Source organism: Phascolarctos cinereus, unplaced genomic scaffold (genome assembly GCF_003287225.1).
Source record: "Phascolarctos cinereus isolate Bilbo 61053 unplaced genomic scaffold, phaCin_HiC Scaffold_3;HRSCAF=262, whole genome shotgun sequence".
Classification (NCBI taxonomy): domain Eukaryota; kingdom Metazoa; phylum Chordata; class Mammalia; order Diprotodontia; family Phascolarctidae; genus Phascolarctos; species Phascolarctos cinereus.
The window spans coordinates 145950515-145972906 of record NW_027555736.1 but is presented as its reverse complement, the minus strand read 5'-3'; the positions used below and the strand labels follow the sequence as shown (position 1 = coordinate 145972906).

The following is a 22392-nucleotide window of genomic DNA, read 5'->3' as shown; positions in this document are numbered from 1 at the left end:
TCTGTTCCCAGTGTCTGGGATGCACTCTCAACTTCACTTTTCTTCTCAGAATTCCTGGTTTCCTTCAAAGCTCAGTTTAAACATTACCTCCCCCAACCTTTTCTGACCCCCCCCCCAGTTGTTGGCACCTTCCCTAAGTATTAGAAGCCTATTAAACTATTTTATTTCATCCTAGGCCAGCTAATGTGAAGTTATTCCTTATAACATATAATAAATTTATTTTTAATTTATCAAATAGATGCCTAACTTTTTTTTTGCTAGCCTTTATTATTGAGAAATTGTTCTCAATATTTTAATCAATAATTGATCTTAAAATTTAAAAATAGTGAATGGTGAAATTTGTGAGTTCATATATTGATCTTCTCTTAATCAATAAAGTCCTCCCGAGTATGGCCTTATTTTACTTCAGGAGGACATTGGGTTTGTGAATGCTACTGCTCTGAATGGTTCTAGCAAGCTGGAAAGGAATGCTGCTCTGTGGTCTGAAAAATCAGTCTCCAGCTGGTTGAAGAAGACCATCATGAGTTTCTTATCTAGGTGATTAATTCTTCAGTCACAGATTGCTGGTCTGGGTTGTCAGTAGGTCAACCTGCATTTATTAAGTATTTATAATAGGAGGCCCCTAGGTGACTTGGTGGATAGAGTGCAGGGCCTGGAATCAGGAAGAAGAGAGTTCAAATGAGACCTCAGACACATAGTCAGCAGCTGTGTGACTCTGGGCAAGTCACTTAACCTCGGTTTGCCTTAATCCACTGGAGGAGGAAATGGCAAACCACTCCAGTAACTTTGCCAAAAAAACCCCATGGATTGTATGGTCCGGGATCTCCAAGAGTCCACTTAATGATAAAGATCTAGAATGTTCCAAACACAGTGAAAATCCCTGAGGATACAAGGAAGGGCAAAAATACTCCCTGCCCTCAAGAAGATCACATAACAAATGAAGATATTTAAATAAATAGGAACATACAACACAGAGTAGGTGGAAGTAGTGGAGTAGTCAGAAGATATGGGATCAAATTCTGCTTTTGACATTTATTTGCTGGGCATCCCCGGGCTAGTCACATTATTATTATTATTTTTTATATGGCCAATTCAGAAATCTGCTCTCTAAAGGTCTTTCCAACTATAAACAGTCATAAATCTGTCACTCTCTTCGGCTCAGGGTCACCGGAAGTGAACTCACTGAAAGGAGGGGGGGCTCTTCCGGGAGGACGTGGAGGAGGCACCGCCCAATGGCCGCCTTTCCACATTTGGCGCCAAATCGCGAGGCTGGGGGCGGGGCCAAGGTGGGAATACTGGCCTCTCTGCGCCTGTGCGCGTCAAGCTCTCGCGGGAGGAAGCTAAGCGCGGGACGCGCGGTATTCCGGTTTCCCTAGTCGGTCGCAGTCTGGCAGAGCCTCGGTGAGGGGTGGGTCGGATACGGTGAGGGATCCCGGGAGGTGTGGGATCTGGGCCTGCAGCGAGCGCCTCCGAGGGAGCGTGGGGCGGCGGGGGTCGCGGCTCGCCACCTAGTTGTGTTTCCGCCGCGGCTGGGCCTGGCGCGGAGGCAGGGTTGGAGCTGGCGGCGTGCTGGGTGACCCGTTCTCCCTGCCTTGGTTTCCGTCACAGCCTGGCATCTGTGAAGGAGTGGAATGTTAATGGAGGGGCTGCTGGGAGCATGGAGTTTTATTGACATAAAAACACTGGCAAGCAAAATACTGCTAGATACCCCCTTCGGGTGTCCCTTTTCTCGGAGGATACTACAAAGGCCCAGGGAGGGGAAGTAACTTGACCCAGATCGTACGCGTAGGAAGCACAATTAAGTGATTGCTGACATTTCTAGGTCCAGACCTTCTCCGTTTTTTCTTTATTTCTACCATTGTAAACTTTAAAGTGCTACATAAAGGGATAATCATTTTGTGTCATATTTCTGAGAGCAGTATAGAGTGAGTGACTATAGAGCTGGAAGCCAAGAATATAACTTACGGAACTGTATGACGCTGGACAAGACACGTGACTTTTCAGTGCTCTAGCAACTCCCTAAGATAATGAGTTTTAGAGAAAGTGCCTTACCTGCATTAGTAGAGGGAGTTTCTTCACTTGGAAACCACTAATAACTAATGAAATCACAGGTCTCATTCCTCTTACTGTCATCTTGTGTATGCATCTTTCCCCTGTTTTTATGGTAGTCCAAGGCAAGAACTGGTTTTTTTTTTAATCCTACCTTCTGCACCTTGGACGTAGTAGATTGTCTTTGTTGAAACGTTTTTAAAAATTTAATTTTTTCAATAAACAATCTCCCCTTCTCTCTGAATCACTTACCTTCTTTCTCCTCCCTTCTGTCTTCCCTCCAGAAAAAAAAGAAAAAGAAAATCCTTTTTACAAACTTGTAATCAAACAAAACAGATTTCTGAATTGGCCATATTAAAAAAAAATGTGACTAGCCCAGTGATACCCAGCAAATAAATGTCAGAAGCAGAATTTGATCCCAAGTCTTCTGACTTAACAAGTATAGCCTTTTTATATTACTTCTACACTTGAATCATAAAACATGGTTATCCTGGATAAGGACTAGGGAGAGGAGAGGTTTCAGATGAAAAATTTCAATTTAGGAAGAAGTGTTTAATATTTTTAATTATCTTTACTTCCCTCTCTCCCTTTTCCTAGCAGGAACAATGGAACCAGAGGAGAACAATTTGCTGGATCTTCCTGATTATGAGGCGGTAGAAGATGAAACTTTCCAACCTTTTCCACCACCAGCCTCTCCAGGAAGGGATGATGCTGGAGAAAATGAGCCCACCACAGGTTAGAAAGGAGTGGTTCCAAAAAATACCTAAGTAGTCATTATGTAAATAAATATTGTTTGGAAATTATATCAATAATGCTTACTTGAGAATCAACTGTATTTGGTGCTATCTCAATCAAAACCAAAGCACAACTAGACTTCCAACAAAGCTAGAGAGAACTGCAATGTAATAAAGTGGATGTTTTCATTTTTAGGGAAAGTAAATCCAAACTTTAACAGATTAGTAGAGTGGATATGAGTGAAACTATCCACATGGCAGTTCTTATTTTAAGATGTTAACTTGTGGTAAATACCACATTTCACATTTTAATTACAGAAATAATTTTAAATGTCCTTATCTTTATTCAGATACAAGGAGGGATCAGATGGGAGATATGCCTGTAGCTACAAAGAAAACTGTAAAAAGGAATTTGCCTAAGTTAGATGCTCAGAGGTATTTTCTAACTTTCTTTTGATTATGTTAAACTTTGTGTTTGTTAGGGTGGTTTTGGATACATTGTTTCATTTCACTGATCAAATTTTAACTTGCCTAGAAGAGAGATTTTTGATTCATTAAGAAATAACTTTACATGTTTACCATGCAAGTATACTTTTTAATTTAGTGATTTTCACAGTACATATTTATGATTTCACAGATTAATTTCAGAAAGAGGACTTCCAGCATTAAGGCATGTGTTTGATAAGGTAAAATTCAAAGGTAAAGGCCATGAGGTAAGAAACAACTAATTTTGGTACACTTGTCTTTATTATTTTGTTATTATTATTATTAATAACGTCTTGAATTCAAATAGCATCATTTTCCTGTTGTTTATTATTGTTCAGTTGTGTCCAATTCTTTGTGACCCCGTAGGCTATAACATGCCAGTTATTTTCCTAAGAAGCCCAGAAAGCTTTACAGACTTTCCATGGCACTTCGATTTAGTTAGGAAGGTGGTTATAGTCTTTGTTTTATAGATTGAGAGACAGGTTAAGTTACTTAAGATTATATAGTTAGCCATTGTTAGAACTTGATTTCTTGACTTTTGGTTTCAAGGTTAGTCCAAAGTTATAAAACATCATTAAATGGAAAATGGAATACTTTACAATGAACCCTACAAATTAATTATAACTGCTATTCATTATTAATAAGTCAGTATGACAATGTTAGGTTTTTTTTTTTTTCAGCAAGTCCTTTATGCCAGTTCATATTCAAGCATGAGGAAACTAGGAAGGTTTGAGTAGGAAGAAGTCCTAATCCCTTAATGGAAACACAGAATACAGATATGGAAAGGGCCTAGGAAGATGAATTAGACCTTTTTTTGTATCATGGACCCTTTTGGCATGCTGGTGAAGCCTATTAACTCAATATTGTTTTTAAATGCATAAAAAAGATAGAATTACAGAGGAAGTAAAATATATTGACATACAGTTATTAAAATATTTTTTAAAGTTCATGGATCTGGACACCCCCACCCCCCGGTTAAGAGTGTCTTGATTAGACTGTAGCCAAAGCACCCTTATTCTGGCAGTCTTTGCAGTGGAAATACTCTTGCCAAAGTTTCTTGACACTTCCTTTTAAGGATTTTAAATGTTTTTTTTTTCCCCCTCAAAATCTTGAGTCTTGAATGATGGCTTCCTGAGCCTTGTGTGAATAGTTATTGCTAAGAGTTCCATTGACATAAACATTTATGTAATTATGTATACCTATATGGTTTTAATGTGATCCATGTGTAATTGCTGTAGCATTTGGAATAAATTATATTTGGGGATTTCCCCTGGCCTATATAAAACTATATTCAAAGTATTTTTAAGCTAATCACTTCAAATTTTTTTTGAAAATGCTTATTAGAATGTTTATCTGAAATAATTCAATGTTTTTCCTTTATGTGAATAAATATTCTGGGCTCTTTTAGATTTAGTAACTCTTTACTGACTAGTTTCCTTTTAAAAGTTTCTCAACTCTGAAAATACTAAATGACATCAGTGTCTTTGGTAACACTCCTTATTCTGAATTTGCTGACGCAGTCAAATGTTTGGATGGAACTTCTATTTAGCAATTTTATTTTTATGTTCTAGGCTGAAGATTTGAAGACATTAATCAGACACATGGAGCACTGGGCACATAGGCTATTCCCTAAACTGCAGTTTGAGGATTTTATTGGTAGAGTAGAACATTTGGGAAATAAGAAGGAAGTTCAGGTGAGTATTAACTATGATGTAGGTATCTTTCTCAATCCCATATAGTACAAGCATAGACTTAATGGAAGGAGGGAATGATATTTTATGAGTGCCTTTTTAAATTAAAATGTTTGGAAATGATTTAAAAATGCATCTATAATTACTGTGCTTGTGAGCACTTTGCAACAATTTTAAGAACTTCAAGGATTCTTCCACAAATTGTAATCCCTTCTATGCCTTTTATGAATTTTTATGCCCAAAACTTCACATAACTGATATTCAGTGTTCTGAGAAGCCTCTCCAAAATTAACTAGGGTGACCATCATATAATAGACTTTCTATATAAGTCTTTTCTTGGGTCCAGAGTCAAGACTTTTCTAGGTAGGTGTAGAACCTGTGAGAGCTTACATTCTACTGATATAACCTTCAAGAATCCTAGAACAACCTTCATACAAATATGAAGCATCATAGAATTGTAGTAGAACACTATAAAAACAATTGTTTTAACACTTCTTTTTAAGCATAGCAGAGCTACTATTGTTATTCTGTATTCTGAATTGGCTAAACCTGGTAGGGAAGAAAAGAATCCATAATAAAATATTTCTAAAATTCATTTATTTATTTATTTATTTATTTGGCTAGGCAATGGGGTTAAGTGACTTGCCCAGGGTCACACAGCTAGTAAGTGTTATGTGTCTGAGATCAGATTTGAACTCAGGTCCTCCTGAATCCATGGCCGGTGCTCTATCCACTGTACCACCTAGCTGCCCCCATAATGTCAGTATAGAATAATAATAGAAATAAAATGTTATCTCTTGAAACTTGGGAGTAGAATGAATGATGTTCAACTTTAAGTAGCTGTTGTTTTTCCACTACACTGACATTTTTGGTGACTGTGTTGAAATGTAAAAATGTACTGCCTTCTTACTTTCAGACATGCTTAAAACGAATTCGACTTGATCTTCCTATTGTACATGAGGATTTTATTAGTAATGATGGTGAGTATTTGTTGTAGTTACAGTTGAGGGCTAAGTTTTTATATACCCATTTTGTTTTTAGAATATGTTCTAATGGATTGGGGCTCTTTTTTTTTTAAGCAAATGATGAATATATCTTTAAAGCAAAAAGTGACAATCTAACAAATAAGGAGTCAAGTTAAAGTATCCTTGTAAATTCAAAAGACTACTAATCCAGCATTGGTGAACTAGCTCAATAAGATGCTTATGTAAAGTCTGTTGTGTCCTTCCTTGAGTTGGAGTACCATTTTCCAGAAGATATTAAAAGACCTTAAGAGACTTTAGTTGATGGAGACACTGTTTATACTTGGTTAACTCATGATTTAGCCAAGATAAGGAAGTGAGTAAAAGGATGATAGGTCGAGATAAGAAGTGTTGATGTTCACATCCTAGTGACTGAATCTTGAAAAGGTGCTTCTTAGGAGATCAAGTAGAATAAGCTGATGGTGAAATAGTTTGCATTTTACTGTTTAGAGTTGAGCATAAGATCATGACAGGGGACTTGAGGACATCTGATTCAGCCTCTTATTTATAGGAGAAGAAACTGAAGCCCAGGAAGGCTAAATGACTTCCCCAAGGTCATTCTGGTGGCAGGGCTGCAGCCAGACCAAAGTGACTGCACTTGGTATTGGTTACATTTGTTAGTCACTTAGTGTAACCACACAGTCAGTCACATATATCAACACAAGTGGTTCCTGCCGACAGGGTCTGTCTAGTTATCAGATTTCCTGTGCGATGGTTCTGCACATCTATCTTTTTTCAACATATTTGTGTTGAAACATAGTGGAAAACATGGGCTCACTACAGAATTCCCCGGGGTCACTTGTAAGTTGAATTTAAGGTGAATATGAATGATTTAATACAATACCAAAACTGGATTTCTTGTCAAGATATGTGGCATATAGTGGGATTTCATATGGTTTTTTTTTGTCCTTTGTTCTTGAAGAGGACCATGACTTCAGGAGGGTGATGCCATGACTTGCAAGTGAATTGGATTTAAGTGAGAGAGGGCTGTGCAGTCACCAGCCTCACTTTCTCCTCCAGAGCCATCTGGGTATAGATCAGGACAACTGGAGATGGCCCTGATGAAGTGGGAGACCTTGGCTTTTATTAAGCTTAGGTCTTTCCTAGGTCTCAGTTTGACTGAGGCAACACCCATTCAGTGATTAAGGCTAGATAAGAAATGAAGCAAAGAATGGCCTCTTTTACCTAGTAAAAAAAAAACCATATCAGTCTGGGAGGGGAAGACCTTCAGGGTTTCTGGCCAAAACAGAAACAATTGCTATGTACATTCACTCTGAGTCATCTGCAGCCAAACAGTGACCCAGTGGGGCTTGGGCTGGGACCTGTTGTTGGTCAATGATGAGAGAGTGATTTGGATTTAAGGCATAGTCCTTACGAATAAAATATAGTCCATAAACCCCAAGATATCTTGCTTAAACCCCAAGATATTTCTCAAGGTTTCAGCCATTTACAAAGGAATTTACATTCCTTTGACCAGAACACCGACAGGTAAGGGTAAGGGTATGATATCGGATGTGGACCAAGGGAAAGGAAGGGGAGGAAAGGAATGGGTTTCATATATGTAAGGGATGGAGTAGTTACTGAATTACTAAAAGGTACTCTTAATAAAGAGAACCAGGACTCTAGAATTTAAACTAAGACTTTTTGCTCATTTTTTATCCTTTACCTTATGACTTCAGTGTAGCTATTTGACTTTAAAGTCTTTTAAAAATGCTTTTTTGGTTGGTAAATAATCTCAACATTCCTCCACTAAAGAAAAGACCTCTGATGCCTCATTTTGGTGTGAAGAAAACCTTGTGTTTTTAAAAAATTACTTCTTTATTTTTATTTTTTAATTAGGCTTTTAAAGATTAATCTGTTGCACCTATTACCTCCTCCTCCTCCTCCTTGAGCATGTCTGAAGATTTATGTCTTTTTTCATTTTAAGTTCATAACCTCGGTGTCAAGAGATAAGTGTTGTGTTCCATCTTTTTTTGGACTCATGGTTTATCATTACAATGATCAGAATTCTAAAGGCTTTCAAATTTGTTTTTCTCCATAATGTTATAAAAATTCTCTGTTTCTGCTCATTTCACTCAGCCTCAGTTTGTTTCTTCTGAAACTGCTTCATCAGTCTTATGAGATAAAAATATACCATTACATTTACGTACCCCAATTTATTTAGTCATTATCCAATAAGAGGATACTTCTTTAGTTTCCAGTTTTTTGTTATTCTGAAAAGAGCTGCTATAAATATATTTGTTCATATGAATCTTTTCCCTCTTTGAGGTGGTATAGGTCTACTAATAGAGTACTATATTAAAAGAGTATATACAGTTTGGTAACTTTCTTGGCATAGTTCCAAATTGTTTTCCATAATAGCTGGATAGTAAATAGTTCTATCAAAATGCTACTTGTTTTCCTGCCACTTCTCCAACATTTAATTTGTATTTCTCTAAAAATTAAATCAGTGATTTAGAGCATTTTTTCATATGCTTGCTTAATAGCTTAGATTTCTTCCTTTGGAAAAAACTGCTTGTTTATTTCCTTTGACCATTTATCTACTGGGGAATGAATGGTTCTTAATAAGTTCAAATCAGTTCCTTATATATCTTGGATATTAGACCTTTATCAGAGAAACTTGCTGTAAAAGTTTTTTTTCCCAGTTTCCCTTCTAATTTTTACTACATTAGATCTGTTTTTGTAAAACCTTTAAAGTTTTATGTACTTAAAATTGTCCATTTTATCTTGTGATCTTTGTCATTTGTTTAATTATAAATTCTTCTATCCAACTTCTGAGAGGTAGTTTCATCCTTGCTCCTTTAATTTATGATGTTACCTTTTATATGTAGGCCATCATATCCATTTGGATCTTACTTTGGTGTATGATGTGAAGTGTTGGTCTAAATTTAATTTCTGCCCAGTTGCTATCCAGTTTTCCCAGAAATTTTTGTCATATACTGAGTCTTTTCCCCACTAAACTGAGTCTCTGGTTTATCAAGTAGGATGCTTTTGTGTTTATTTTCATATGTTATATACCTAATCTGTATATACTCATTGATGTTTTTTTAAAGCAGTAATGAAATGTTGTAATGATTACTACTCTGTATTGCAGTTTGAGATTTACAGATCCTGTTCCTTCCCTCATAGTTTTCATTACCACCCTTGCGATTCTTGACCTGACCTTGTGTTTGTGAAAGCTGACAGTCTGTCTCGGAGGAGGGAAGGACAGCTGAAATCTCTGGCTGGCCCCTTGGAAAGTTGCAAAGGCTTTGAGTGACAGCCTAGTGACCAACTGCATGTCTTTATGACTTGTCTGAGAACTCACTTAGCTTAATAAGTATGGTCTCATGGTAATGAATTTTTTGGATACCATAGCTCAGAGTCAAAAGAGAAGTTTTGATCTGAGTAAATAGAGAGAGTAGCTATGCCAGCGAAATTATAGAACCTTCAAGTCTATAATAGCAATCTGAAACTTCAGTGTTAGGAATGCATTCTACTCTGATCAGAAGAATTACTGTTTTTAGTCAACTTTTAAACTAGCTTTCACTGGGGGACTCTTTGCTCTTTAATAAGTCATATATACAATTAGTATACTTGTATTGATTTATTTTTGTTTTTTAATTTAGGTGATAAAGCAGAAGGTAATGGACTAGACACAACTACCACAGACTTTGATTCCTTGTTTGCAAATCCAAATGATAGAGAGATATTTGCTTCTCAGTCAAGCACAAATTTAACGGAGGAGCAACGGCAAAGAATTGAGAAGAACAAACAACTAGCCTTGGAAAGGAGACAGGCAAAACTGTTAAATAACAGTCAGTCCCAAGAAAATGGTAAATTATACATTTTGTTATATGTGCTGCCACTGACGTACCAAGGATATGTTAGAAATTTTTAACCTAAGTTCTTTCTGTGCCCCAAAAATAATAAATCTAAGAAAAGGTGATAAAGGTTCAGTTTTAAAAGAAAGCAAAACCGTAACTAGTTGGAACTCTTGGAAGCTTCACAATTTTAGGGCTGAAGGGAATGGATTTATACCATTTTTACCCAAGCGCTTTTTAAAATTTTGGCCATTTTGGATGGAAATCTTTGAAAAATTTTGTTCATTCAACAACCATTTATCAAGCACCTATGAACCAAGAGCAATACTAGATAGTAGGGATCCAAAGACAAAAATGAAACAGCCTGAAAGATGAGATATTGTACTCAGTATTAATTTAGCTGTTTCTTGGTCACTTGGCCATTCTCACGAATGGCAGTTATTGTACTGAATACTGGAGTGATGTCTTCAGAACCTAATGAGGGTCTGTAGGGCTGTTCGTCTTTCCTCTAAGGTCCCAGATTGTTGTGCTATTTAAGCTCTGGAATCTGATTTTAATAGGTTTTTTTTGTTGTTGCCTTTGTTTGTTGGCACTATTTTGCCATTAGTGTTGGCAGCTGTCAGCATGTCTACCAGAAACTGTTTTCCAGCTTTTCTTTTCCTCTGTTAAATAAGTTTGTTAGAATTTTGTATAAATTAAGTGAGTATGAAGGAAAAGCTTATGAAATTCTCACTGTTTAGTATAAATTTCATACAGAGACTTTGACACCTTTTTTCACTGCTTAGATGCCCTTTTTGGCTTGCTTCTTGTCTCTGCTTTGTTTTGTTTTGTTTTTTCTTTAAAGTGGGAAAGTATGATTTGAATCACAGATCTAAAGTTGGAAGAGACTATACAGGGGTCCAGAATTACACCCAAGCTCAGAAAGGCTAAGTAAATAAATCTCAAGTCACACGTGTAACGTTGTGGAGCTGAGATTCAAGCCCAGGTCTAATTCTAAATTCAGAGCTTGTTCTGTGGTTCCATGGTTAATGCAAGCAGTGAAAATGTTGGTGTCATGGCAGTATGACAAATAACGGGTGTTTCTTCAGACACTTGAACACAACATGATTTTTCATTTGGTAGAGTTATGAAGTTGCTCCAGGCTCTTTTTCGATTAATAATCAACTTATATGTCATTAAAATATTTGTTTACAATAGTTGAATATATTGAAAATGATTTTTATGGAAAGGATAGAGCCAATATGTGGTGGCTTCTTTGTTCCCATCTCCCCTCCCCCCACCCCTGATCTTCTGTCTACTCTAAAACAGCAAAGCGGAGGCGGCTAGGTGGCACAGTGGATAGAGCACCAGCCCTGGAGTCAGGAGGACCTGAGTTCAAATCTGGATTCAGACGCATAACGCTTACTAGCTGTGTGACCCTGGGCAAGTCACTTAACCCCCATTGCCTAGCCAAAAAAAAAAAAGATTATATAAAACAGCAAAGTGACGGGAGATAATCATTCATTATTCCAGCCTAGCAGACAGTTGAGTATATGAGCACCCACACCCACACCCACATCCACACACACACACCCCTTATACTATTTCTAACTTGAAGAGACTTCCTTATCTACGTAACTACCTTATTAACCTATAATCAAATACATGTAACAATTGGTGCTGTCATTGTCTAGTGATTCAAAATGGAGCTCTTTATTCAGATTTTGAATATAACCTCTGAATATTCAGGAATCTTACAGGTCATACAGTTCAACACTCTCTACAGCTTCAGCCTATTCTTAAAGACCTCACTACTTCTTTCCACTTTTGCACAAGTCTAAAAGGACTGAGAAATCCAAAAGGACTTTTGTACTTATTTAGGTAGAACTATGTTCACATTAATAAAACATTTTGTTCTTAGTGATAATTGTTAGATATTTTAATGTATTTATAAAATAGGACAAGTTAAAATAACAGTGGATAATGACACTTTTCCCCCCCCCAGATTTGTCAGTTATCGTGCCCAGGACACAGGCATCTGAGAATAATACAAATGAAGCTCAAGAAGAGAACTTAAATGAATTAAATGAAGAAAATCTAGACATCTCAGACAGTGTTGCCAGTACTGCAAATATACATGATGACTTAGAAAACTCAGGAGGAGATGAAGCCATTTAAAATATGCAACGATGACTAGCCAGCAAAGCTTTTATTTAAGAGCACTTAAGTGCCAACAATGGGTTGCCCCATTCAGAAATATGTATTAGCCTCAGTTAAGACTAAAAAAAAGTCTTAATATTATTAATAGCTTAGTAAAGATTTATTGTATTTTTTTTTCATAGTAGGTGAAAATATTTAAGTGGCTAACTTTATTAGCTTTTTAAAGATCTGACCCACTTGTTTATATTTGTCCCTTTTATTTATTTATATTAGCCTAAGTTGTCACAGCTTCCATAGATTCTTCTCCTTGTCTTTTTATACAAACAGATCTTTTGACAGGTAACTTCTGCTGCTAGTATACAGCTTAAGAGTCCTGTTTTAATAAAAAGTGCTTAAATTTTAAGATATAAAAATGATTGTACACTAATATCAGTCTGTTTTTTTGTAAAATGTGAATAAAAGCTCTTTTACAGAGAGGGTGGCATTTTAATGAATATAATAATAGAAACTATTTACATTAGTTTGTATATATTGGTAATTTTCCTATATTTTTGAAAGCTTAATGAGATTCTCAACATAGAGGTAAGTTATGTTGGCATTTATATGTACATCATACAAACACATGAGACAACACTGCTTGGCATCCAAACTTCAGATTTGTCTTTAGAGATTATGCAGTAATATTATCATTGAATTAATCTGATAATTTGTGTTTAAAATTCTTTGATCTAGTGACCTTCATTTCTGCTCTTTAGCCAGCCCATAAGCACAGCCACATTTTCAGCTGAAAAGTGTTATCTCCACAATTCTCAAATCGTACTCCAGTTAAAATCTTATTAGATCACTAATTTTTAAAATGCTCCTGTAGTCTCTTAGTCCTTCAGTCTATTTCTGTTTTCCTTTTGTTTCCCTAAGCACCTGATCCCTCCCCCATCATCAGCCATCTCAGTCTTTTTGTTAGGATCTCAGCCCCTAGGTCTCTTGTAGTACCTGCTTTGTTAACCTCCAGTTCTGGGTAAACTCTGCTTCCTCAGCATTTCTTAGCCAAGAAACTGTTCTTAGTACTTTCTAACTTATGAGGGGAATAACCATTTCATTTTCATATATTGATATAATGAGGCACATTCATTTGGCAGTTTTTCCCTTGAGGCCCCAGGTCATTCCATTCTAATGTGTATTCTAGTATAGGAAAAGGGAAAGCAGCACAGGATGGCCTATTGCTAAGAATAAGTGAGAAGTCAGTAGAAATCATACCTTAAGAATCAATCTCCTGTGATACCTCTCGTCATTCCTAGTTTTAACTTGGCTGTGTCCTAATGAGCCGCGACTTCATTGTTCTAGGAAGCTCTACCATCAGTTCTGCAGTTTATAGTCTTGCGAGTTGCTTGAGGCTGAAAAGTTAAGTGACTTGCTCAGGTCAACCTAGTCAAGAGTTTTTACATTTAGGACTTGAACCCAGTTCCTTTTTTTTTTTTTTTTGTGAAGCAATCAGGGTTAAGTGACTTGCTGAATCACACAGCTAGTGTCAAGTGTCTGAGGCCAGATTTAAACTCGGGTCTTCCTGACTCCAAGGCCAGAGCTCTATTCACCGTGCCACCTAGCTGCCCCTTGAACTCACTTCTTCCAGACTACACTAAGTCACCAATTAGTTGCCTGTCAGGTTTTGGGTACATATGCAAAACAGTGGTTCTTTTGAAGGACATTATCTCAAGAGTCTGGTTTTTGTCCCCTGGGTTTTCCCCTCCTTTCTCTTGGACACTAAGGATGAGACTCTAAACCCTGGAATGTGTGGATATATGTGTATTGAGAGTCTAGTATGGGGGAGAGCGTGCTGGATTTGGAATCGAGGACCTAGCTATGGATGAATTCTAGTTCTGTCATTTATTACCTACTTGACCCTGGATAAGTCAAAACCTCCGAGCCTTAGTTCCTCACTGATAAAATAAGGCTCAGATTGTTTTTCAGTCGTGTCTAATTTTTTGTAAGCCTATTTGGGGTTTTTCTTGGCAAAGATTGGAGTGGTTTGCCATTTCCTTCTCTAGTCATTTTACAGATGAGGAAACTGGCAAAAAGGGTTAAGTGCCTTGCCCAGGGTCACACAGCTAGTAAGTATCCGTAAGTAAATAGCTGTCCCCCTTGAAAATCCCTTTTAGGAACTTAAGATATGTGATCTGTGAATTTGTTAACTGTTAAATTTTGATTAAATGTTTAGTAAGGTATAAACTGAGTTGAAATGATTCCCAGATGGGGGTTTGATCCAATGCAGAGACATTTTATAGTCAAAAATATCTTCCACTTTGAATAGTCTGTGAATCCAAAGTTAAGTTACAGATAAGTTATTTGTGAATATCTCTCTACTATAAACTCCAAGAGAGCAGAGATTGATTGCATTTAATGTTTTTCTGTGTCCTCCAGCATCCTGAGCTTAGTATCTGTCGAAAGAACAAATGTGTCAGCACCCAAACCACATGCAATACCTGATCCTTATATAAGCTAATGTCCTCCCATCTTGTTTGTAGATTCTGACCCCCATTTGGCTAGAATGTTAAGAACTGATCATTCTTGTACAAAAGATTTTCTTTTTGCTCTCAAGAAAATATTTATAGAAGAATTATAAAAATAATGAAAGAGATGGATAGTGATTCAGGACAAAGCAAACTGATACTGACAGTTTCTGAAAACTTGGTTGATAATCAGCCTTTTAGAGCTACCACTGTCTATGTGTTCATTGTTTTTACAAAAGATTCATTTTTTGTACTGAATGCAAATTCAAGCAACTAATAAAAATAACTTATTTGTATATGCAAAGAATATTTGAGAGGTAGTCTGAGTCAGGAAGACCTGAATTCTTGTCCTAACTCTGACTCATATGGGCTGAATGACCCAAAGCAAATAATTCAATTCAAGGGGTTCTTTATGGAGGGTCCATGAATTTGTTTAAAAAAAAAATCAATAGATATAGATAGGTGGATGGAGATAATTATTTCAACATAATTGATTTCTTCTGTGATCCCCTATGTATTTTTACTTTAAAACCTTATGCTGAAAAAGAATTCATGGGTTTTACCAGATTGCCACAGGTGTCCATGACACAAGAAAGGTTAAATTCCAATTTAAATTCTGTTTCCCAGGCTACTCTATAAATAATAGAATAGGTGCCTCATGGTGAGTTCTCTCTGTCAATGAAACTGTTCAGTCCAAAAACAAAACTGCAATGTTTACCTAGTCCTAACTAAAATAATCAATGACACCATCTATGTAAAATAATTATATATTTCAAGAAAAGCATAAAAAAATTTGTGAGGCAAAACTCCTTAGATGGAATAACGAAGTATATTTTACATTGCATAACTGGAGGACAAGTCCAGAAGAGCTAAGTCCCTTATTTCCTCTAGAAGTGTGTACAAGCTAGTCCCTTTTGTTTGGCAATATTCCTGATATTCTTCCTGAATGATTTTGACTTTGGCTTCTTCTTGGGCAAGCTGAGCTTCTTCAACAGACCTAGTTACTTCTTTCACTAGCTCATTTTTCATTAAAAGGGAATTCTGTTGAGAAAGTTCCGTCTCTGATATCTTGTACGGTTTGTTGCTGATGATTTCAAGCCTGATCGTGTCAGCATGGCAACGAGAGGCCTGCACAGATATCCTTACCTATCAAAGAAAAGAAAGGGCCACATTATATCACTGCCTTCTGTGTTCTTTCCATTAGACACCTGATATGGAACTGGACTTACTGTAACATGATCAAACAAGCTAAATGTAATTGATTCTCCTCCTGCTGTGGTAGAAGTGATTTTATTTTGAAATCGCTGAAGTGATCCAGGTTTCCATTCAGAACATCCATCCTGATAACATGAGATAACCAAGCCATCCTTATTCTTCAGGTAGGCTGCACCTTTAATCCCAAACCTTGGATTACAGACAGAGAATACAAATTCAGAGGTGCCATATTGTAAGCAGGCAAGCCTTCAGATCAAGGACCTTATCTAAAATGGTGTTAAGCACAAATTGAAATGGGGCCACTAAACCTTATACAAGGACCCCTTTGAGCTGCATAATGACTTAGAAAACCACACATTATTACATATATTCTACTGTATTTTTATTTTAGTATTAGCATTCACTTTTTTTGGTGAGGCAATCGGGGTTAAAGTAACTTGTCCAGGATCACACAGTGTCAAGTGTCCGAGTGGGGATTTGAACTCAAATCTTCCTGACTCCAGGGCCAGTGCTCTCTCCACTGTACCACCCAGCTGCCTGTAGCATTCATTTTAATATTAATTTTTAATCTTAACATTCATTTAAATTTTTTTATTTTTTCCATATGCTTTTGAGTTGAAAATTTTTCTCCCTTTTCCTCCCCCGCCCCCCCCCAAGACGGCACACAATCTGATATAGGCTTTACATTTACATACCCATTCAACATAAATCTTAACATTCAATACTGATTTCATTTTAATCTGGTTCAGGCCATACTTGGGAGCTACATTCGGCCCATGGGCCTCACTGGATACTTTTTATCTAAAATCCTTTATTTTAAAAGAGTACCTTTTGTGACTGTAGGGCTATCATGGAATAGTGTAAAGAATTCTGTTAAGTCCAGTAAAAATGGATTTGAATCCTGGTTTTTGCTACTTTCTGTCTGACCTTGGCAGAAGTGTGCAGGTAAATGTTTAACTGGCTCTCCGAGAATATACCACATTTTTAAGCTTGATCTGCATTATTAACATTTCTTCCCTTCACCCCATCCTGCCACCCCCACTTTGCTTAAGCCTAGACAATGACAAAATTATAAATCAAGCCCTGATTTGTAGTGTTTGCTGATTTCTAAGGTATAAATGCTCATTCTGAAAATGTGAGCTCTTCTGGTAGGAGAGGGCTCCAGCACACCCATGGACTTTAGGGAAATCACAACCTCAGCAAATCTATACTTTCCTTATCTATAAAATGGGGATAACAACACTGGTACTATGAGCTGGAAGGGGCCATAAAAACTATCTAACCCCAACCCCCATTTTGAAAATTAGGAAACTAATGCCCTGAAAAATAAAGTGACACCCCAGATCACACAGGTAGCAGAAACCAGGTCAGCTACTCTAAAGTAAGTTTCCCACCCCCCGCCACTATTCCACTCTGTCTATTGTAAGGATCAAAACAGACAAAGTATATGGCATTTGTAAACGGCAAAATGCCATATGAAGAAGTATTTTTCATATACAGTTTATCATAATATGAACTATAATTATAATTTACAAGTATTTTTCCCAGTAGAATAAGATGGAAAACACTGCTTTACCTTCCTCCCCCCCAAAAAATATTCTGCTTTGTGAGCAAATTAAATGGAGTCAAAGCCTGAAATAAATTTAGGAGTATTGAATACTGATCCTCTAGGCTTTATTTTAAATAAAATTCTGTATTGGTGGATATGACTTACCTTGGTATAAATACAAGCACACCATTTGTTCTAATTGAATAAATAACACCATCTGCTATACAGCGCTCCTCAATTTCGAGGTCTTTGTCTTTGAAATACATACACTGGAAAAGTTCAGTAGACTGTTTTTGGGCATGTTGGGCCGCCTATGAGAATAAAGAATCCCAAAAGCAAACTTTAAAAATGAATCAGAAAGATGTTCCACAAATTAATATATATTAGTATTAGTACTAAAATCTTAGAAAAAACACTAAATAACAGTAAACAATGCCTAATTAAACTAATTCAGTTATCATGATGATGCAAGTTAGCCTAATGGAAAACAACATTATTTTCTAAAATGGATCATTGTAGCAAGTAGAGTTTACAATAATAATAGTTGATAAGTGTATAGTTTATTATGGTTACAAAGATATTTTCGTATGATCCTTACAAAAAACCCTGTGAGATAGATTATGCCGACAGAATTCAGTATCATTTAACCATTCAAATTCAGAAAGTTCTTTCACTGTTCTACCACAGGCATGCATACTCCTTATAAAAGTAGATATAATTAATGTCTTTTTGCACCAAGTTCCAACCTAAACTTGAGGTTAATACTACCTTTCAACAAATGCCCAGAGGCCAGCCCAGCTCAGCCCCAGTGTTCAGTTTGAATATTTATTCTTCACTTGTTTTGTTAAATATCATAGTGAGAAAAGAATATATCTATCTCCCTTTCTATAAATAGCCACAATCACAATAAAACCACATCAAACAAATTGTTCCGTTTAGCTTAGCTGCTTCTGGAACATAACTGGGAAAAAAACCCCAAAAGAAAAACAAACCCAGAAGTTTTAAAACTTAGTCGATTTCTGCAAGTTGTCTTTTTCCTTTAGACTTCTGAGGAAGGGAAATCAGGGGAGTTTGGCACCTGAACTACCAGGTCCCAGCTATAATTACTCTTTCTTTTCCACATGGATTTCCCTGCCCTCCCCCCCCAACAATGTCCAAACTTACCTGAAAGTTGTCATTTCTAGGGAGATTTTAATACTAGAAGTTAGGGAGTTTCTGGGGAGGAAAGAGTTTACCGTCTTTCTTTTCCATTTTCCAGACTGTTACTGGATTTTACTGACTTCTTGTCCCCTAACCAGTGCTTTCTTCCTGACTGTCACCACCTTTTCCATTCCTCTGCCTCAAACCTTAGGGAGCCCTAAGATGACTTGGTATGTTAGAGCAGTTAGTGTTATCTGACTTAGCCACCCAGTCCATCTCTACAAAGATCAACCTTAAATTTTCATAGTCTTGTCTTGGTTAGGCCAGGAAAGAGCCCCTCCACGGATAATACCACAGTCATGGCATCAGAAGCATTTTTTTTTTTGGTGAGGCAATCAGGGTCACACAGCTAGTAAGTGTCAAGCACCTGAGGCTGGATTTGAACTCAGGTCCTCCTGACTCCAAGGTCGGTGCTTTACCTACTGAGCCACCTAGCTGCCCCCATCAGAAGCACTTTCCACCCACACAATCTAAGGAGACATTTACGGCCCAGGTAATCAAAAAGGAAGAACACTAAGTGCAACTGAATGTTGTGTTTACAGTAGTCAAGATTCTTTAGTTCACAATCCAAGGGAGGAGGCTGGATGGAATGTTAGAAACCATCTATCCCAAAAATAAATAAACAAATAAATAAATAAATAAAGTTTTTTAAAAAGTTTGCTTCAATCTGCATTCATACTTTTTTCCCCTTGTCTTTTTTTTGGTCTGTGTTATCTTTTGATAACATGGCTAACATGGAAATATGTTTTACATGACTGCACATATATAATTTATATCAAATTGCTTGCCTTTTCAAAGAGGAGGGAGAGAATCTGGAACTCAAAATTTAAAAAAAGATGTTAAAATTGTTTTTACATATAATTGTCAAAAAATATAAAAATTTTCACTTAAAAAAGTCATCTAGTCTAACTCCCCCATTTTACAGATGAGGAAACTGAAGCCCAGAGTGGTTAAGTGACTTGACTAAGGTCATAAGTGTGAGACAGAGTATTTGAACAGGTCCTTTGACTCCAAAGCCAGTGATCTTTCCACTGGATCATACTTCACTTATTTGTTGCAGTGTGCCCATTAGAAAGCCAATGCAGAGTATCTCAAAAGTCTTAGTGTAGTTTTAAGCTCTCAGAACTGTGAATGCTACAAACTTACAAAAACCATGAACTGAAAGTTGAATAATTTTAATTTCTTGTATACTTAGTTTTGTGAATTTTGAATAATAAATCTTTAAGTTTAATTTTAACAAGCTATGGCACCCTTTCACTAGGCATGGTGTGACTGTTTCTAGATGACATTTTTTCAGCTGTATCAGCAGAGGAAGTCCTTCCTTCCTTCCCTAGGTACCTGGTCTACCTCAAATAGACTTTTTCTTGTGAGGTCACATCAAAACTGTCTGGTATGCAGATGTCTTGGATGATCTTAAAGCTAGGATTACAAATGCAATCTTTTCAGTCACTGAGCAGCAATGTTCAGAGCAATTTATAAGCATAATGGTGGTTATGTTGAATTTTAGTAAGAAACATCAATATTTTAAAAATTACGATAAATAACTTTTCAAATGTTGGGTTTTTTAGTAAGTCTATAGTATTTATACTTCTGCAGTTACTAATATAGTGTTTTACAGGAAGCACTTCATTTTATCCTCACAACAACCCTGAGAGGTTGCTATTATCATCATTTCCATTTCACAATTGAGGAAATCAAGGCTGACAGAAGTTAAATTACTTGCTAGGGTCAAAAAGCTAGGTCTGAGACTGGATATGAACTCAGTAATTCCTAACTCCAAGTCCAACAGTCAATCCACTACCCCACCTAGCTGCCTTTAAAAAGACTCATTGAATCTATAATACAACTGACTTATATACACACATACATGTATACACAGAGTGTCTGAAAAAAATCTTAGTGCAGTTTTACACACACACACACACACACACACACACACACAAACATATATAAATATCAAAAGCATAATAATATTCAGCGATAACGTGTATATTTTAGTATATGTACTTTAAAAAATGTGCACACAGAAAACATTCCCACATATGCACACATATAGTATATTATACATGTGCATACTTTACATATACACACACATAATAAAATATTAATACAATTGCTAGGCTACATTTTGGAGTAAAGGGACTTTTGTGGGGCAACCTGAGAACTTAACTAGCCATTATTAACACTGTTTCCATGAGAAAACATATTCCAAGTTCTAAACTAACTTACAAATAAAATACTGTATTGTGACCTCTTGTAAGTAAGCACAGCCTACAGTTCATCAAACCAAGAAGGGAGCAGAAAAAGGGGGAACACTTTGGTCTTATCTCTACTGTAAACAGTGCCCCAAAGAAAAATCTTTCCAAGTTTCCATAGGCTACTGACTATATCCACTAGGGAACATTTGTGTATCTATTAAATTATTTCACAGAATTTGAAAATTTTTTAATATGAATTCATTGTTATTAAAAATTCTAATTTGCTAGAATATAATGTTAAATAAAAGCTCGAGTATTTGTTAATCCTATTGTACAGTAAAGCTGAAGAGGAAGCATGGGGCAGTGAAAGAGAGCAAGACTGGGAATCAGGAAGACCTAGGTTCAAATCCCACCTCTAACACTTACTAGCTGTGTGACTATGGGCAAGTCATTAAACTTTTCTGGGCCTCAATTTTCTCATCTGTAAAAGGGGATCATGATAGTTCCAACTATCACAGGTGCTGTGATGGTCAAATGAAATAACAACGGTAAACTTTGCAGACCTCAAAGCACTGTGCTGTTTTTGTTATCATTAATAGAATCTAAACGAATATAACGTCATCATTGTTATTACTAACTTAAGTAGTACAATGGGTAGGGCATTTAATATACACTCTTACTCTGTTCCTGTTGTTGATATGTCGGCATAATTCCTCCAGGTCTTTGCTGCTGAACAAATTTTCCTTAATCTCTGTTTTATTATCTTTTGAAATTGCTGCCATCAACAGTCGGTGCACAACAACATCGGCATATCTTCTAATTGGAGAAGTGAAATGGGTATATTTATCTAATGCAAGTCCTGAAGGAAAAAAAAAGGAGGCTTCAAATGAAGAGAAAAGAACGCTAAACAAACAGTTTTTAAAACATTTCCTGCAAATCGAGGAGATGTCAGCATCCTACCATAATGGCGGAACTCATCCTCTGCATAAGAGCCAGTCGAGAAGTACAATGCATTGGACATGGCCTGGGTAGCCATAGAACGCAGTATTCTGTTCACCAGGGGATCCTTTGGGTCATTGGCGTGGTCAAGGGAATCAGCTAGAGTTTTATTAGACCTACCAAGCAAAAAAAGAAAATATCTTAGGTTCAAATATCAGTCTGCAAATCCAAGCTTTAAGATGAAAACTTTACTTGTCTTTCTAATGGCTTTGATCTGCTTTAGCTATCGTCATTTTTTGACAATGTCCCCATTTTTTTTGGTGGGGGGGACAATGTTTAAGAGTAAGTAGAAAAATCAAATTTTTCTTTATGGTTAAAATAGAGAAATTGGATCAGATTCTAAATAAGCCATCTGGGAAGGAGTAATGTGTTGATATGTTAAATACTTAATTTAACAAAGAATTACATGTATACTTTCTGGAACTAAAGTTGTCAAAATAATGATCCTCAAAGAACAATCTAAAATTAAATAGTTCAATTCTCCTACAGCCAAGAAGATCTCTCTTTCTTGTGACTAACCCAAAACTGTATGCATAGAAGGCAGCATGGCATAGTGAACAATAAGAATGCTCCACTAGAAATTAGGACACTTGCATTCTGGATACAGTCCTCTCATTAATTAGGGGTGTTACTATGGGTACATCATTTGAAACATCTGGATCTCTTTTTTTCTCATCTGTATAATGAGAGGTTGGCTTGGATGATCACTAAGCCCTCTTTCAAGCTCTCGATTCTTTGCTTAGTATTCAATAAATACTTATTGACACGAATATTACATTTCTTAAGATAACTACTCCCTAAGA

The 22392-nt window shown here is 36.6% G+C and overlaps 2 protein-coding genes and 1 non-coding gene across 10 annotated transcripts in view; 2 read left to right on the top strand and 1 right to left on the bottom strand.

The window, feature by feature from the left end:
* Positions 1-1295: 1295 nt before the first annotated feature.
* Positions 1296-22077, top strand: TIPIN (TIMELESS interacting protein). 7 transcript variants are annotated; one of them, XR_013485340.1, is made up of 9 exons: positions 1296-1401; positions 2647-2784; positions 3134-3218; positions 3421-3496; positions 4841-4963; positions 5877-5940; positions 9591-9797; positions 15633-15807; positions 21379-22077. XR_013485340.1 is itself a non-coding variant. In XM_020983000.2 (8 exons), the coding sequence occupies exons 2-8, from the start codon at positions 2655-2657 to the stop codon at positions 15638-15640; spliced, it is 693 nt and encodes a 230-aa protein (XP_020838659.1). In that variant the 5' UTR covers positions 1296-1401; positions 2647-2654; the 3' UTR covers positions 15641-22077. The 7 variants fall into 7 exon arrangements, 6 of the variants coding, with proteins under 6 accessions (XP_020838659.1, XP_020838624.1, XP_020838632.1 ...); XM_020983000.2 differs by having other exon boundaries at positions 15633-22077; XM_020982965.2 differs by lacking the exons at positions 15633-15807; positions 21379-22077 and adding an exon at positions 11770-12400.
* On the top strand, positions 6571-6708 carry LOC144456433 (small Cajal body-specific RNA 14). The gene has a single exon (XR_013485526.1).
* Positions 15180-22392, bottom strand: part of DIS3L (DIS3 like exosome 3'-5' exoribonuclease) — a 44196-nt gene continuing 36983 nt past the window's right edge. For both annotated transcript variants that reach the window (XM_020982950.2, XM_020982957.2), the window contains 5 exons: positions 21551-21705; positions 21271-21449; positions 17358-17503; positions 15658-15832; positions 15180-15574 (listed from right to left, as the gene is read on the bottom strand). In XM_020982950.2, the coding sequence (XP_020838609.1) occupies positions 15263-15574; positions 15658-15832; positions 17358-17503; positions 21271-21449; positions 21551-21705 (967 nt within the window). In that variant the 3' untranslated portion in view covers positions 15180-15262. The remainder of the gene's footprint in view (positions 15575-15657; positions 15833-17357; positions 17504-21270; positions 21450-21550; positions 21706-22392) is intronic.